General features: G+C 32.3%; 1 protein-coding gene across 6 annotated transcripts in view; it reads left to right on the top strand.

The window, feature by feature from the left end:
- LOC131075155 (protein ACCELERATED CELL DEATH 6) overlaps nt 1–7,655 on the top strand; it is a 130,378-nt gene extending 122,723 nt beyond the window's left edge. For all 6 annotated transcript variants that reach the window (XM_059221773.1, XM_059221776.1, XM_059221775.1 and 3 more), the window contains one exon: nt 6,727–7,655. In XM_059221773.1, coding sequence (XP_059077756.1) covers nt 6,727–7,536 — 810 coding nt within the window. In that variant the 3' untranslated portion in view covers nt 7,537–7,655. The remainder of the gene's footprint in view (nt 1–6,726) is intronic.
- The last annotated feature ends 5,994 nt before the right edge of the window (nt 7,656–13,649 follow it).

The following is a 13,649-nucleotide window of genomic DNA, read 5'->3' as shown; positions in this document are numbered from 1 at the left end:
ATATATTATTCTATATTCAAGAAAATCACTCAAGGTCTTTCTAGAAGCATCTCTCTATCCTCATGGCTACCTCCTTGCCAGCTAAGGATAATATATCCCTCATTGGGTACACCTAATTTCTCCCTAAGGTATCTCAATCTTTATAAGTGCCTTTTATTCCTCGTGTCACTATGACAAATAGAGGAATGGAACTCATATTGTTGAAATCTTCTCCTTAGGTTTTCCATCCCCTAGTGGCCCCTACCATTGCTTGACTTACTCCTTTGATAGGAAAGAAAAGGCATCCTAATGGTTGAGAATCCTTCCACACACCACCTACACACATCTCTAGTGGCACCTCGAGTTCTTGTAGCTACCCCATAATAGAAAGAGGAAATACACCCATGATGTAGGTTCAATCATGTGAACCCTATGTCTCAATTTTTTCCTACAAAAAACAATTCTTTCTTCTATTGAAGAGGTAAATATAGTTCCGTCAGTGGAGAAAAGTGATCTTGTTCCCCTTCCTAGAACTATACTCAATCCCCAATATCATTCCAACTAGATTTCATGAAAGTAAGCATTGTTTACTTATTTTGTCTTAGGAACAAGTTAGAGATGCTCAATATTGAGCATCCTCCTCCAATGTGATGATCTCTAGATCTTGTTATGCCACATTCACGTCCTCCACCTCATGGTATTCCTCTTGTGACACCTTCTATTCCTCAGGATCTTAATGAACCTCACCCCAAAATGGTGCAAGTATTTCTTGTACCTTTAATGGAATCTCCCCTTATTCCAGATCTTCTCGATATTCGTCCCTTTTCTATGCAAAGAAATATGCCTAACACAATGATTGTATCCGATGCTACTCTTGATGCACTTCCTCCTTTATAATGAATGCCCTTGCCATCAAGTTTTTCTATGCATTCTTTGTCCTACCACCATTGAGATAAACACCTCCCTTCCAACACCAAGAATAAAATTTGAGCATTTTCCAACTCCACCATATAGAACACAAATCTAAATATACCTTCTTTGCCTCCTTCAAACCACTCTACATCTATTATTCTTATAGAAGTAGTCTTGATCTCTTTTGTTCAAACCATTGACCCATTCATGAAATTAGTTGTGACAACCCTCATTACATATCTTGATAGTGATTCACCAAACTTGCCTCATGAGGAGTGTCTATTTGAATCATTCACCCAAATATTTTGAAATTTTCTACAGTCTTTATATTATCATTGACATTTGCAGATTCAATTGTAGCCACTTTCTTAGATCTTGCTATTGGTGCGACAACTAGTATTTCTTTAACAATACTTTACAAGATTAACATCTCCCCTCCCCTCCCCCCCCAACCTTATGATCAAAATTGGGAGACTGATGATCTATTTCAAGAAATATTTAGTGGAATACCTTCTTATTTGTAGAATTTGGATTGTTGCATCCCTATGTTTGTTTGTTTGTTTGTTTGTTTATGTTTGTTAATCTTATCTTGAGGATGCATGATACACTTGTAGGTGCATAGATAAAAGGGAGATGAAATATTATAAATTCTTATATATTTTCATATTTTTCTTATATATGAGATTTTGGGGATGATGCAAAGCATTGAGGCATTCAGGCCTCTTCCATATTGACCCAAAAGTTTTATTTGCTTTCATGTGACTTTCCTTTGTGTTTGTAATTCTTTCGTACTTGGGGAATGATGAATTCACAAAAAAATCTTTGTATGATATACATGGATACCCTATATTCATCTTGATCTCAAGTCTATGGATCCCTCTATGTCTATTCATGCACATATGATGTTGTAGTACTCTATATGGCATCCCTATATTATGGTATTTCATTCTATGAGTGCATTGTTACATGTTTAATAATGCAACATCCTTGGTTGATTTGCATATGTTGAGTATCTTGCCTTTTTTTCTTTTTTTCACAATCCTTAGAATAACTTGTATTGTTGACATCATGAAATTATTTTAAGCTAAGGTTCTCATAATGCACATCGTGTTTTCTATTTTTTTAAAAAAATATAATTAAGTTATATGCTCTTTTTGACTTGGTATCATATGAAACACCTAGCTAGATTGTGGTCCCCTCATGTCTTACAATGCATCCTGTAGTAACCATGATTCGTCATAAGAATTTCATGGACTCTACTATAATGTAACTTGCAAGGAATATCTAATAAATCATTTACATCATTCTCTCTCTCTCTCTCTCTAGTTGATTGTTCTTTCTATTTCTTATTCGTATGAGTTTTATTTCATGTTTCTCTCTCTCTCTAGAGTTGATTGTTCTTTCTATTTCTTATTCGTATGAGTTTTATTTCATGTTTTCTTAGTGTATTTTTCTTACAACTAATAAGCTCATGAAGCTTTTGCATAATATCTGCCTCGTGTATGATACTTTGTTATATTTTAGGTCTTGTAATTGGGGCCATATCCACTTATTCTGAAATTTGCTATTTTAATTTTCCACTTTAATATGTATATTTAGTATAATTCATATGCTTACTAAAGTAGGAGAAAAATGTTGTTTGTGAACTTCACAACATTGCAATTTGACATTGCATAATATCGTTCTTTTGGCCCAGAATATAAAAATTTATAATTACAAAATATTAACACTGAAATTTCATTCTTCTAAGAATTTAATGCATTTCTTGGCTCTTCGAGTCTTCATTTTTATGATTGATGTGCATCACGCTAACATCTATATGGTGCACTAGCATCCCATGAAAGTTCATAATCCCAATGACCATTGGAGAATTACCTTTCTGAATATTTCAATAGTAACACGTCTATTGTAGCGGCATCAAAGAAAATCAAATTGACTTTTCACTTTGAAAGAGAAGTTGACTTTTGATGCTCTTTTTTGCTCTCTTATGCATTCAACGAGCTATTATTTAAAAAAGTAATTTATTTTGTACACAGCAAGATTTTTTATCTTTCTTCATGTTACTTTATTGAAGTAGGATTATAAAGGATATCATTATAAAAGCTATAGCATTCCCTTCAAAGGTTTTTGCCAACTTTTAGGTGATCATGTTTTGTTTCGTTGTTTCCTTACTCTAGCTATTATTATTCGATTTTGGCATTTAGAGATGATTGGTGTTAGCATATTGCAATCATATTATTTATATCATAAATATTAAATTTTTATTGTGAAGTAATCATATTTGTGTTTCTTTATACACATTTCAAAATAATGGTTGTCTTCGAGGCAGGAATACAAAAATAGGGGTTTTACTAAAGCAATCCCCTAAACAACAAAACTAAAAACATTTTTTTGTTTTCAAGTTTTGGGTGAAAAGAGAATGAAAACCTTTGGTGAAATTTATCCTTTCCTTTTGTATATTTTTTAGATATTATCGCTGTTGAATACCGTAGTTAACTTGAAACATTTCTATCACTTTAACTTATTTTGTGCATTGTGAAATTTTATTCATTTTATGTTTATAAGAATAAATATTAAACATTTCCATACTTTTTATTTTGTATTTTAATTGAATGACAACTTGATACAAGGGCATTTTCTCTACGTATTGGTGTTTCCTATCAAGGCTTCTAGAAAGATCTAAAATCTTCTCTAAAATGAGTACTTTTTACTTTTGTGTAAATTAGCTTGTCGTTCTCATAGTGCAGAGAAATATTTTCCAGTTTAGTTGGTTGTAGGGGATTGATTATGAGTCTGGAAGATATATGTTCCTTTTTAAGAACTATTTTTCTCCACTACAAATATTATTCTCTTGCATATCTTTATGACATCAAATACTGTTATAACTTTTGACACATAAAATATATTTTAGTCCATGTGGCCAAGAGTTCCACTTCAAAGTGAGATGCCCTTTTTCATGAGGGAATACTAATAAATAATATAACCCATTTAACTATATGAATATTAGAATTTCAAAATGTTGACATTTTTTATAACACTCTCCCACTTTCCCTACACTGTGCAAGAGAATAGAATTTATAGCATTATGAACTATCTACTAAGGTCCATTGGCCTCATAGACATTTTGTATCATCTAAATTGAATTCTATGCCAACTATATTTTTCAAAGCATCTATAACATTCTTTAACGTATTAAATTTTTCCAACAACACCCTCCCATCCTCTAATATGTCATAGGAAAAAATGATATGGAATATAAATATACTTTATTTGGGTGTGAAAGGTCAAGTTATTTGTGAAGTTGATGGTACTTTGATTATTATATTGAATTTTAACTACTCTCTTACTAAGCCTAAAATATAAAACGTTACGAGTAACTATTACATAATCTCCCTCTACATTGTATAAAGCAACAATAGTATTTTCTTAAGATCATCAAACTTTGACTCATTGTACAATTGTCTAAACTAAACACAAACACAACAAGAGTTTTGATGTTGTCAACATACCACAACCAATCTATATCCACATATCCATGAGTATTTACTAAGTTATATAGGCCACATGAGGCATTGCCTCCCTAATAACATATATATTATATATTGAATATCTAGCAAATATTTTTAATGTATGATTTGATTGGTACTCAATGAGCTCATCAAGTATTATCCATGAAATTATTGAAGAATCCCACTACTTAGGCAAGGTTTGGTTTAGTTCAGATCATATCGTACACAAGAATCCCACTATACTATCATAAAGTACATGTCTTCCATATATTTATATGTTAAAGGATAATACTCAATTAAAGCTTCCCCCCCCCCCCCAACAAAAATAGTAAAATCAGCATTTTTTTGTGCTAAAATACTATAAAATATGGTTAATATATTTTTTCTAATGTAACTAAAGTTTTGTATTATCTTATCCCATCTAATATCCATCCCTAAATAAATAAGCAACTCCTTAAGTATTTCAATTTAAACTATAAAGAAAGTTGATATTTCAAGTATTTGATCATATATTTATTATTATCGAATAATATGTTATCAATATACAAAATGAAAACAAAAAAAACAATGATTAAATTTATACCTAATAAATCCCAACCCGAAAATATATAAAACAAAATTTTGGTAGCATATTCTTAGATATTTTCACATCATAATTTTCTTACACTTTTTCATAACATATGAAAAGGCTAGATGTCATAAGAATTGAATAAATAAATAAAATCAAATCAATAAACCAACAATGATTTCTTAAAAACATAAACCGAACTAAAGACAATAAAAATAATTTCATAATCCATGAGACAAGTTCCACACGATGAAACAAATATGCCACAAATAGAGTATGCTATTTTATTAAACTTTAGTGATCCATTTCATCATTTAATTCATTTGCAAGTTTCTCTATGACATGTCATAGATATGCATCAGAAGTTGGTTAACAAGTCAAAATAAAAAATGTAACTCCCTTCTTACAGTTTTTCACAAGTCATAGAGTCATCAAAATTCTCTTCCATATGCCATAATGTCATAAGATATTCTTACACATCTTTATGCCATTGGATGCTCTTTCAATTTCTTATAGACATCATATATTTACATTACACCAATTAAAGAGATATTTTCACATCATAACTTTCCTACACTTTTTTATAAAATATGAAATGCCTGTCACAAGAATTGAAAAAATAAATTAAGTCAAATTAATAATCCAACAATGATTTCTGAAAAACATTAATTAAGCTAAGACAATAAAAATAACATCATAATCCATGAGACAAATCCGCATGATGAAACAAATATGTCAAAAATAGAGTATACTATTTTATCGAATTTTAGGGACCCATTTAATCATTTAACTCATTTATAAGTTTGCCTACAACATGTAATAGATATCCATCATAAATTAGGCAACGAGTCGAAACCAACAATGTAGGCCCCTTACACTTTTTTACACATATCATAGAATTTTCAAAATAGCTCTTACATATCTCATAATATCATAAGATATTCTTACACATCTCTATGTCATTAGATGTTCTTTTTCTCTATGCCATTAGATGTTCTTTTCAATTCCTTATAGACATCATATACTACATTACACATAGTTTATGCCACCTGAACATGAAACAACATGAAACAATCTTTTAAATGAGAGTCAAGAATAAATAAACCCAAGCAATAATTAAATTCAAATTATGCAGAGTATTCGAAAAACTATTCGAAAACAAATAGATTAAAATTTGAATGAATTTTAAAGTTTTCAAGGTCAAGTCCATTATCAAAGGGTCAACCTTGTGCTCATGAAAATGACTTAGGACATGGGAATAGTCAGATCAAGTGGATACTAAAATGTAACATAATGTGTGTATATATAACTATAATTGAAACATGATTTACGTAAATATATTAGAATGTGTGTAGGCATTAATAAGGTGGGATGCAACTATATTTGTAATACCTGCAAACAAAGAAGCAATGGGCTTGAATTTTTATAAATATATACAGTTTATCATGGATAGATGTATTAAGATTTTATTTTTAAAATAAACACAAAAAATAACTGAACATGACATGTATATACAAATTTTTCGGAACTTGTTTTTCTGTTTTGTTGTTCTTTTACTGTCTGGAAGCTGTTGTATTAAAGATCACCATCTTTGTTTTTACTGCTTATATATATACAAAATTTATTATATTTAATGTATATGTTAAGTACTCGTCATAGAAATATTGACGAATTTTTTCTAGTAATAGGTAGACTTTGTGAAGATTACTCGTCGAAGGGTTAGAGACTTAATGCAATAAGATCTTGTTGTGAGTGCAGCTGGTGGAATACCTTGTCTCATTTCCTGGTGTAGAAGTGAATGCCCTAAATGATGAAGGCTTAACTGCACTTGACATAGCATCAGCAGCAGCTGAAAACAACCCCAATTTTGCTGTCATCGTACATATACTAAAAGGTAAAGGAGCCATTCAATGGAGTCTCACACCAAAATCTAAAACAGCTTTTCATCCAAGTAAGGACTCGAAGCAAGGGAGAGACAAAGATATCATTAATACCCACATGGTAGTGGCATCACTCATTGCCACCGTCACATTTTCAGCCATCTTTCAAATCCCAGGAGGAATTGATGATGACAAAAATAGTTTACACTATGGAGCTGCCAGGATGGCATTTCATTTGCGTTTCAGATTGTTCCTATTCAGCGACACTGTGGCCTTCACCACTTCCCTTACGGTGGTTTTCGCTTGGTTAGCTCGACAAGTGTTACTTTACAATAATTCGGAAGAAGCGCCGTTGCTGTCCTATATATCCGGAATGAGTTTGCTGGTCTCAATCGTGTGGACGGTAATAGCATTCTTCACTGCTGCCGTTTCCTTCACAACAAACTATGATCATGCGAAGCTGAAGAGGATGGATGCGAAAGCTTTCTATGAGTATATATCTCTTTCAATCTGTGAGTTCATTATTTTATGCATCCCTCCAATTTTTGCTGTCACCCTCCTTCCGATATCTCCAGGTCTTAGTTCCTGGGCGAAATATATTACCAAGACACGGGAAAGGTTTTCTTTTTATTTGTTCGCTCAAGCGATTGTCATCGCAATCATAACTATTTTCGCTGTTCATTTGTAAATGAAAGGCTATTCAGTATTCAGTCTTTAAGATGTACTAACATAAGTTATGGTGTATGAGGGTAATTAATGTATTGGTGCATTCTAAGAATTAGATAGTCATTTTTTTTAAAAAATGAGTTAATTTGTTCATTCTTTATCATCAAATTTATCAACACACACACATACACACACACACACACACATATATATATATATATATATATATATATATATATATATATATATTTGCAGTCACTTTCTTTTGTAAACACATGCATTTTGATGACAGTTCATTGTTTTTATTTGGGAATTTTATAATTTTTTACTTCACTAGTATTGGCATAGGTAGAGTGTGATGGTTTGTGGTGGTGCTGTTCTTGCTATCGAGATTATTGTTGAGAGTTTATTCAAGGGAGGAAGTCTCCCATTTATGACCTCATGATTTCATAGCTAGAGATCAAAAGTCTTTACCCCATTAAAAGGGAAAAAATGAAGATGGTTTTTTAAGATTTTTATTAGAGTATTTTGGAAACAAATGAAACAACAACCAAGTAATGATTGCTTGCTTTTTAAAAATAATTGAATCAATTCTATATATTTGATTCAAAATGTATTACAAATACGTTTTTTTTAAACATATTTTAAATATTTGTATTATATATATGAAATTATACGCTGATGTAACATGGTAAATTTGTATATTTACATTAAGTTTTATTTTATTGTAGATTTGATTTGATTGAATGTTCTAATATGTCTATATATTAGCAACTAATATATTCTTATGTTAAATTTGTAATATATAAGGATTACAATCCATGAATTATCTTGGATCATCTAAAAGTAAAAATAAAGTTAATTTGAGAGAATTTGTAATTTGATGAGTGTTTTAAAAAAATGGCATTCAAGAGTTCTTGTGTCTCTTGTTTATAGCTTTATGTGTTGATAACTAATTGAATAGTTTTTATTATATCCATGTCTAATGCACTTGTGCCTTGACCCTTCTATCACCATGTTAATCACTCAATCTTGTATGCTATAACTAAGCTCCAATTTGATATTCATTCCAATGTTATTCTTCATTGCAATTGGTAAAATTTTCTTTCATAGAGAAATCAAATTGCATTAGTTGTTAGACTCTCAATGTAGTCTTCCTCCTTGATATACTTTTCTTTTGATGCATTGTTAGACATTTATGATACTCTTGGTAGTTGATTATGGTTTTGATTATGTTTTGATGATAGACATTTCATGTGACAGATGATGCATTATGTTTTATGTGGCTGATGATATACTTAGTACTATGTTGATGTTGAGATTTTTGTTTGGTTACTTATGCGTATTTAGTGTTTTATATTTACTTATGATGATATCATGTTATGAGCTAACATTACTTCATGATTATATTGAATATAATAATGTTATTGATGATGGAGTGACTTTATTATGATGCATTGTTATTATGGAAGTGGAAGGACAAGTCATACCACTCATTGTGAGCGGGTTGCGACGTGTCATACTTGTGTGAATATTATTGCCATTGATGTCAAACCAGTTATCCGGTTTGGTCCAGATGGTATATGCAATATATTGAAGTCAAATCTCTTATCTGGTTTGGTTCAGATGTTGTATGCAGTTGGTATGTGCAGTTTTTTCTATTAGTACTTGATGTGTTTTCTGGGAAGTGTTGCAGTAAGATGTAGTTGATTTGATGGAATAATTTTTGGAAGATCCTTGCCCCTAGAATTCTGAGTTGTGCTTACATTGGTCTTGGTATCAGTTATGTATTCTAGTATTAGCTATTTTGGTTGTGACAGATGTATCTTTTCTTGTCTCATGGTTCAATATCCATGGTATGCGTAGAATGTGTATTCTTGGAGTTTGGAGTTTTTATGATTGAGTTTTGTAATAATGGGTCAGTATCTTTGGGTTTGGATGACCCTATCGTATTCTGATAATTATGGTATATGCATAGGTAAATGAATTATGAAAATGAAGCATGTAGAAATCTTGTGGAGGCCGACTTGGTTATCATGATTATCATTCAAGGCTTTATTGGATAACGTGTTGTGCTAGGCCAACACATTGTCTCGATATGTGTTCTCTGATACACACACACACACACACACACATACACACATAGAAATGTGATGAGGGTGACATAGTTGTGATGATATCAGAGAAGCAAGTGACATGGTATGAACTGCGAGTTGCAGACAACGAAGGTAGTTGGTGCAAAATCAGTGTGTAGATAGTGTTGCAGTAATCCTTAACCAAATCTATTGCAGAGAATATTTGTACAAAGATATTTCACTAGATCTACTGTAGGGTTTGAGAATTGTGATCTGAGATTAACTTGGAATTGATTTCATGCATTTAGAGATCCAATCCTTTTAGTTCAATCCTACTTGTTGCAGTGAGAATTTCGACAGTAAACCGTCTTTGTAATTTTGCAGTGAACATTTCAACAATGAGCTGTTTTTGTATTCTAGCAGCGAGCCACCCTTCTATAAAACACCATATAACTAGTTATATTCTCTTGAGAGTTAACACTCTTTGTGGTTTTTCCCATTTGGGTTTTCCATGTATAAATTTTGATGTTTCTTTTGTGGTTGTGTTTCATGTTTATTCTGCATTTGCTATTTCATGTATGATATTCTTAATTAATGAGTTTGATACATCAACAAAAGGTTTAAGTTTGGTGAAAGCTTTAGAATTTGTGGGAACACTAATTCACCTCCCCTCTTGGCATTTTGATCTCTTCAACCTATCCAAAAATTGGTATCAAAGCTTTGGTCCCTTGTCTGAAAGTTTTACTGCTTGAGGGAGGTCTGTATTAGTTGAATCATGGAACCTATGTGCATGACCAGAGAATTTCATTTGGATGAAGACGTGAAGACAACTCTTGAAGATTTGGAAAGTGTTGAATTAGAGAATGAAGAATTGAAAGAGAATGTGAAGGTAGGAAATGAATGTGTGCAGAAGCTGAGAGAGCAAATCCAAAAATTCAAACTTAGGCATAAGGAAGTTAACAATCTATTAAAGATCTAATGTAGAAGATTAAGAAAGAGACAAGATAGAGCAATCTCTGAAAGAAACAATCAAGCTAAAATATGAAGAATGTGAAAATCTAGAGTAAGAAGTGAAGAAGCTGAAGACAAAAAATAAGGTCCTTGACAGTGGCAAGCTCTTGGAAGACTTGATCAACATGCAAAAAGTTAATTTGGACAAGACAGGACCTGGATTTCAGCTCGGTGTATGTTCGGATGCCAAAGACAAAGGAAAAAAAGCTAAAGCTGAAGTTGAGAAGAAATCAGAATATGAATGAAAATCTTGGAATCAAAATACTAGTGCAAGAAGGCCAGTGGTTCATCAATCTAATGCACAAAGGTACCCATCTTTTAATTGTTATTGTTTTCAATGCAATAAATTTGGACACAAAGGCTGTAAACTATAGAAGCATTCAATGTTATAGTTGCAAAAGGTTTGGTCATAAAGCAAATCAATGTAGAAACCATGCTATGAGTTAGAATCATACTCCGGCTGAAACAAACAATAATAATTACAACTTTCATGGATATTGTTATACTTGCAATTGCTATGGTCATAAAGCTAATTAGTGCAAATACATATCTCATCCAGTAAACTCTGCAAGGAAGGTTATCAGTCATTTCAAGTGGAAGCAATCCAAACATTATGCTAATCAATGTGGAGAAATTTAGTGAGAAGTGTTACTACTTATCAAATTGCCATTAGTTTTATATACAAAGTCATTCTATATACTCTAGTCGGTTACCACTATCGAAATATTTAGTCGGTATGAACAACCTAGTCGGTTACAAAAGGAAAATAGTCACAAAGCCTAGTATACACCGAGCTGTTTACCGAGTGTTATTTCATGACTACTGAGCAGTAAAGATAATACATCGAGTTGATATACACCGAGTGAAACGTGTTACCAGATTCATTGAACCTAGACACACATATGAAAATGTGTTACAAGATCGAGGCACACAGAACCATTATCACATTGGAAATTGCACATACAGATTTTGTATAATTTTGAGGTCATCTAACCAATGAAATATTTTGCATGGTTATTTATTTCAGAAATCATGTTTGTAAGATCGAAGCAATGAATAAGACCACCGACATAAGAAGTCTATTTATACAGCATGAATTTAGGGTTAGATATAGGTGTGAATGTGAGAAATGTGTGTGCATATGTGTATGAAGCAAGACTTATGTGATACATGAGAAATCACAGAGTATTATGACTGTTACAGAGACACAGAGGTCATTGAGAAGGTTATCAGCGAATAGTTGAGGAACAGAGTAAACAGAAGGGTTTACCGAGTTACTTTATGAGTTACCGAGGTATGCTATAGGCAAGGTAATCTTATTTTGAGCACATAGAATTTGCTACAACATTTCAGATGTAAAGTTGCAGATATTTGTAAAGTCTTATTGTAATATTTTGAAGTTGTAAGAGAAACCTTTAACAGGGTAAAAGACTCTAACCAAGTCTATAAATTGTAAATCCTTTAACCAGGTGCTACACTTATATAGTGTTGTATAAATCCTTTAGTAAGGTAGATCTAACTGATCTTAATACTCCTAACAGGGTAAGCTATCAGAAATAGCTAAATGTAACTCTAACCGAGTACTCTTTATTATTGCAGTAGTGAAGTTGTGGGTGCCATCCCCACCGCAGTTTTTCTCTCTAACCAAGAGTTTCTACGTGAACAAAATATATGTGTTAGGGAGTGAATCATGTATGAATGTTATCTATTGATTATAGTTTTGTTTTATGCTACTGCACTATTCTGTTTATGCATAACATGAAGGTTATTACATAAGAAAAGTTTTGGAGTATTGATTCACCCCTCCCCTCTCAGTACATTAGCTTTCCATATTGGGCCTAACAATTGGTATCAGAGCTTGAATCTTGGAAAATGGTTTAACTACCTAAAGAGAAAGATCTTATCAATGGAAGGCTATAAACAATCTCGGAGGATTGTGTATCTACAAGAAGAGCTGGATAATGCAAATCAAGTGATTGCAGACATGCAAAGGCAAATGCAAAAATCTCTGAAAGTAAGGAGAAGATTATTTGATGACTTGCAGGATTCTCAAGAGTTAGTGGAACAAATCGAGACATCATCTAAGAACAGTATATCTGAAGAAATTGAAGAAATGATTGGAATGTTGAAAGAAAAGAACAAAGCATTGGCTGATCAACTAAAAGCAATGAAAAGAGAACATGAACATTTCAATACACAGATGACTGAAAATCTAGATGCATTAAGGATAGCCGAGGATAAAGCAAAAGATCTAAAAAGAGAGAAACAACAACTTGAAGTCTTAGTATCTGATAAGAATGATGAAATCATAAGGCTAACTGGTATTTAACAAAATCTGACAGATCAACTAGGTTATACACATCATGTAGCAAATCTGAAAGATGATGAGAATCAAGTATTGAAACTTGAAGCATCAAGGTTGAGGAATGAAATTGAAACAGAGAAGAAATCCAAGGAAACATTGAAGAAGAGTTATGAAGCATCAAAGATGTTGGATGAGCAACTGAACAGAAGAGGACCCTACAAAGAAGGAGGACTCGGTTACAAAGGAAAAGACTCTACCAAGAAGGGAATCTGCACTACTGAGAGATGAGAATCATCAAAACAAGTTGGAAAAAGGAATAACATCAAAAGGAAGAAGCCTATTTGCTACTACTGTGGAAATCAAGGTCATATTGCGAACATGTGTCAAATTAGAAAAGGTAAGCAACCGAATACCACTAAGACCAATGGTTATTGTTACAATTGCAATAAATATGGTCACACATCTAATCAATGTAGGACAAAGTCTGTTAACAATTATCAGAAGGCAACATTCAAAGGATTTTGTAAAAACTGCAATAGATATGGACATAGTACCGAGAAGTGTTGGTTTAAGCAAAAGAACCACATGTGGTCTGCACACCGAGCAAATACTAGAAGTTACCGAACTCACACAGATCCTTACAGACAATATTCTGTAGTACCATGGGATTACAATACAAGGATATGGTGTGAATGTTGTGGAAGATATGGACATATAAGTGTCAATTGCTCTATAAGGTTTGGA

The sequence above is a fragment of the Cryptomeria japonica genome, chromosome 5 (genome assembly GCF_030272615.1).
Source record: "Cryptomeria japonica chromosome 5, Sugi_1.0, whole genome shotgun sequence".
NCBI classification, from domain to species: domain Eukaryota; kingdom Viridiplantae; phylum Streptophyta; class Pinopsida; order Cupressales; family Cupressaceae; genus Cryptomeria; species Cryptomeria japonica.
The sequence above is the reverse complement of the archived record's forward strand: the minus strand, read 5'-3'. Positions and strand labels throughout refer to the sequence as shown.